The following is a 1,527-nucleotide window of genomic DNA, read 5'->3' as shown; positions in this document are numbered from 1 at the left end:
GCGCGCGCACGACTTGAGTCCCGCCGCGGGCAGCCCCCGGCCGCAGGTCCCCGAGTGACGCTGGCGGCGCCTGGGAGCGTGGCGCGGGCCCGGGGCCACGCAGAGGAGCCCAGTGCCCAGTGAAGCAGCCGAGGACCCGCCGCCCCGCCGCCGCCATGGTTATGTCCCAGGGCACTTACACGTTCCTCACGTGCTTCGCCGGTTTCTGGCTCATCTGGGGTCTCATCGTCCTACTCTGCTGCTTCTGCAGCTTTCTGCGCCGCCGCCTCAAACGGCGACAGGAGGAGCGACTACGTGAGCAGAACCTGCGCGCCCTCGAGCTGGAACCCCTGGAGCTCGAGGGCAGCCTGGCTGGAAGCCCCCCAGGCTTGGCGCCGCCGCCACCACCGCAGCGCGGCCGCCTCGAGGCGCCGGCGCACGCGCATCAGCACGTGCACGTCCACCCTCTGCTGCACCACGGGCCGGCGCAGCCACACGCACACCCGCACGCACACCACCACGCACTTCCGCACCCGCCGCCGGCGCACCTAGCGGTGCCGCCGAGGCCTTGGAGCTACCCACGCCAAGGTAAGTCCAGACCTCCGCCGGGGGGTGGAGGTGCAACGCGGGCCACTAAGGGTGGGCGGGGTCGCTGCTGACAGTGAGGCTTCCACTGGACAGCCTCTCTGGGTATCTTGGAGGAAGCGGGCTGGGCCTGGGGTTGGCAACTGGCCAAGGCCTCCGTAGGGGGACCGGGGGCCTCACCCTTCGGACCGCTTCCTACTCTGCAGCGGAATCGGACATGTCCAAGCCACCGTGCTATGAAGAGGCGGTGCTGATGGCCGAGCCGCCGCCGCCCTACAGTGAGGTGCTCACAGACACGCGCGGCCTCTATCGCAAGATCGTCACACCCTTTTTGAGCCGCCGAGATAGCTCGGAGAAACAGGAGCAGCCGCCGCCCAGCTACAAGCCGCTCTTCCTGGACCGGGGTTACACATCGGCACTGCACCTGCCCAGCGCTCCACGGCCCGCGCCACCCTGCCCTGCGCTCTGTCTGCAAGCGGACCGTGGCCGCCGGGTCTTCCCCAGCTGGACCGACTCCGAGCTCAGCAGCCGCGAGCCGCTGGAGCATGGAGCTTGGCGTCTGCCGGTCTCCATCCCCTTGTTTGGGAGGACTACAGCCGTATAGAAGGGCGCCGGGCGTTCTGGGCCCCACCCGCGCGGACTTGTGGCCTGACTGCGGGGCTTTTTAAATGCTTCCCTTGGACTGCGGGGGGGGGGGGGGGGGGGAGGGATTTCTTACCCCGTTTGTTACATTTTGAGGAAAATAAAGGTGTGTGATCTGGTTTGGTACAAGCGGAGGGGACACCCACTGCTTGCGCCCAAGGTTCTGGTAGCCAGGCATGCCTGGGCCTTGGTGGGACAGAACCTGAGGGCACCTTTTGTCTGCAAACTGGCCTGAGGGTACGGAACCTAAGTTCATAGGCTGGTTCCCCTGGAAGCCCCAGACTTTACCTTTCCTGCCCATCAGATCAAGGTGAGGGTGGC

General features: G+C 67.0%; 1 protein-coding gene across 1 annotated transcript; it reads left to right on the top strand.

Annotated features, from left to right (window-relative positions):
* The first annotated feature begins 148 nt into the window (after positions 1-148).
* On the top strand, positions 149-1,279 carry PRR7 (proline rich 7, synaptic). Its single transcript, XM_013056772.2, has 2 exons — positions 149-567; positions 771-1,279. Exons 1-2 carry the CDS (start codon positions 156-158, stop codon positions 1,166-1,168), a joined length of 810 nt encoding a protein of 269 aa, XP_012912226.1. The 5' UTR covers positions 149-155; the 3' UTR covers positions 1,169-1,279.
* The last annotated feature ends 248 nt before the right edge of the window (positions 1,280-1,527 follow it).

This window comes from Mustela putorius, unplaced genomic scaffold, assembly GCF_011764305.1.
Source record: "Mustela putorius furo isolate JIRA1106 unplaced genomic scaffold, ASM1176430v1.1 tig00000145_pilon_pilon_pilon, whole genome shotgun sequence".
Classification (NCBI taxonomy): Eukaryota; Metazoa; Chordata; class Mammalia; order Carnivora; family Mustelidae; genus Mustela; species Mustela putorius.
The sequence above is the reverse complement of the archived record's forward strand: the minus strand, read 5'-3'. Positions and strand labels throughout refer to the sequence as shown.

Coding starts and splice junctions, on each gene's coding strand:
- PRR7 (XM_013056772.2), top strand. CDS start 156: ATGGTTATGTCCCAGGGCACTTACACGTTCCTCACGTGCTTCGCCGGT. Junction 568..770: donor TTGGAGCTACCCACGCCAAG/GTAAGTCCAGAC, acceptor CCTACTCTGCAG/CGGAATCGGACATGTCCAAG.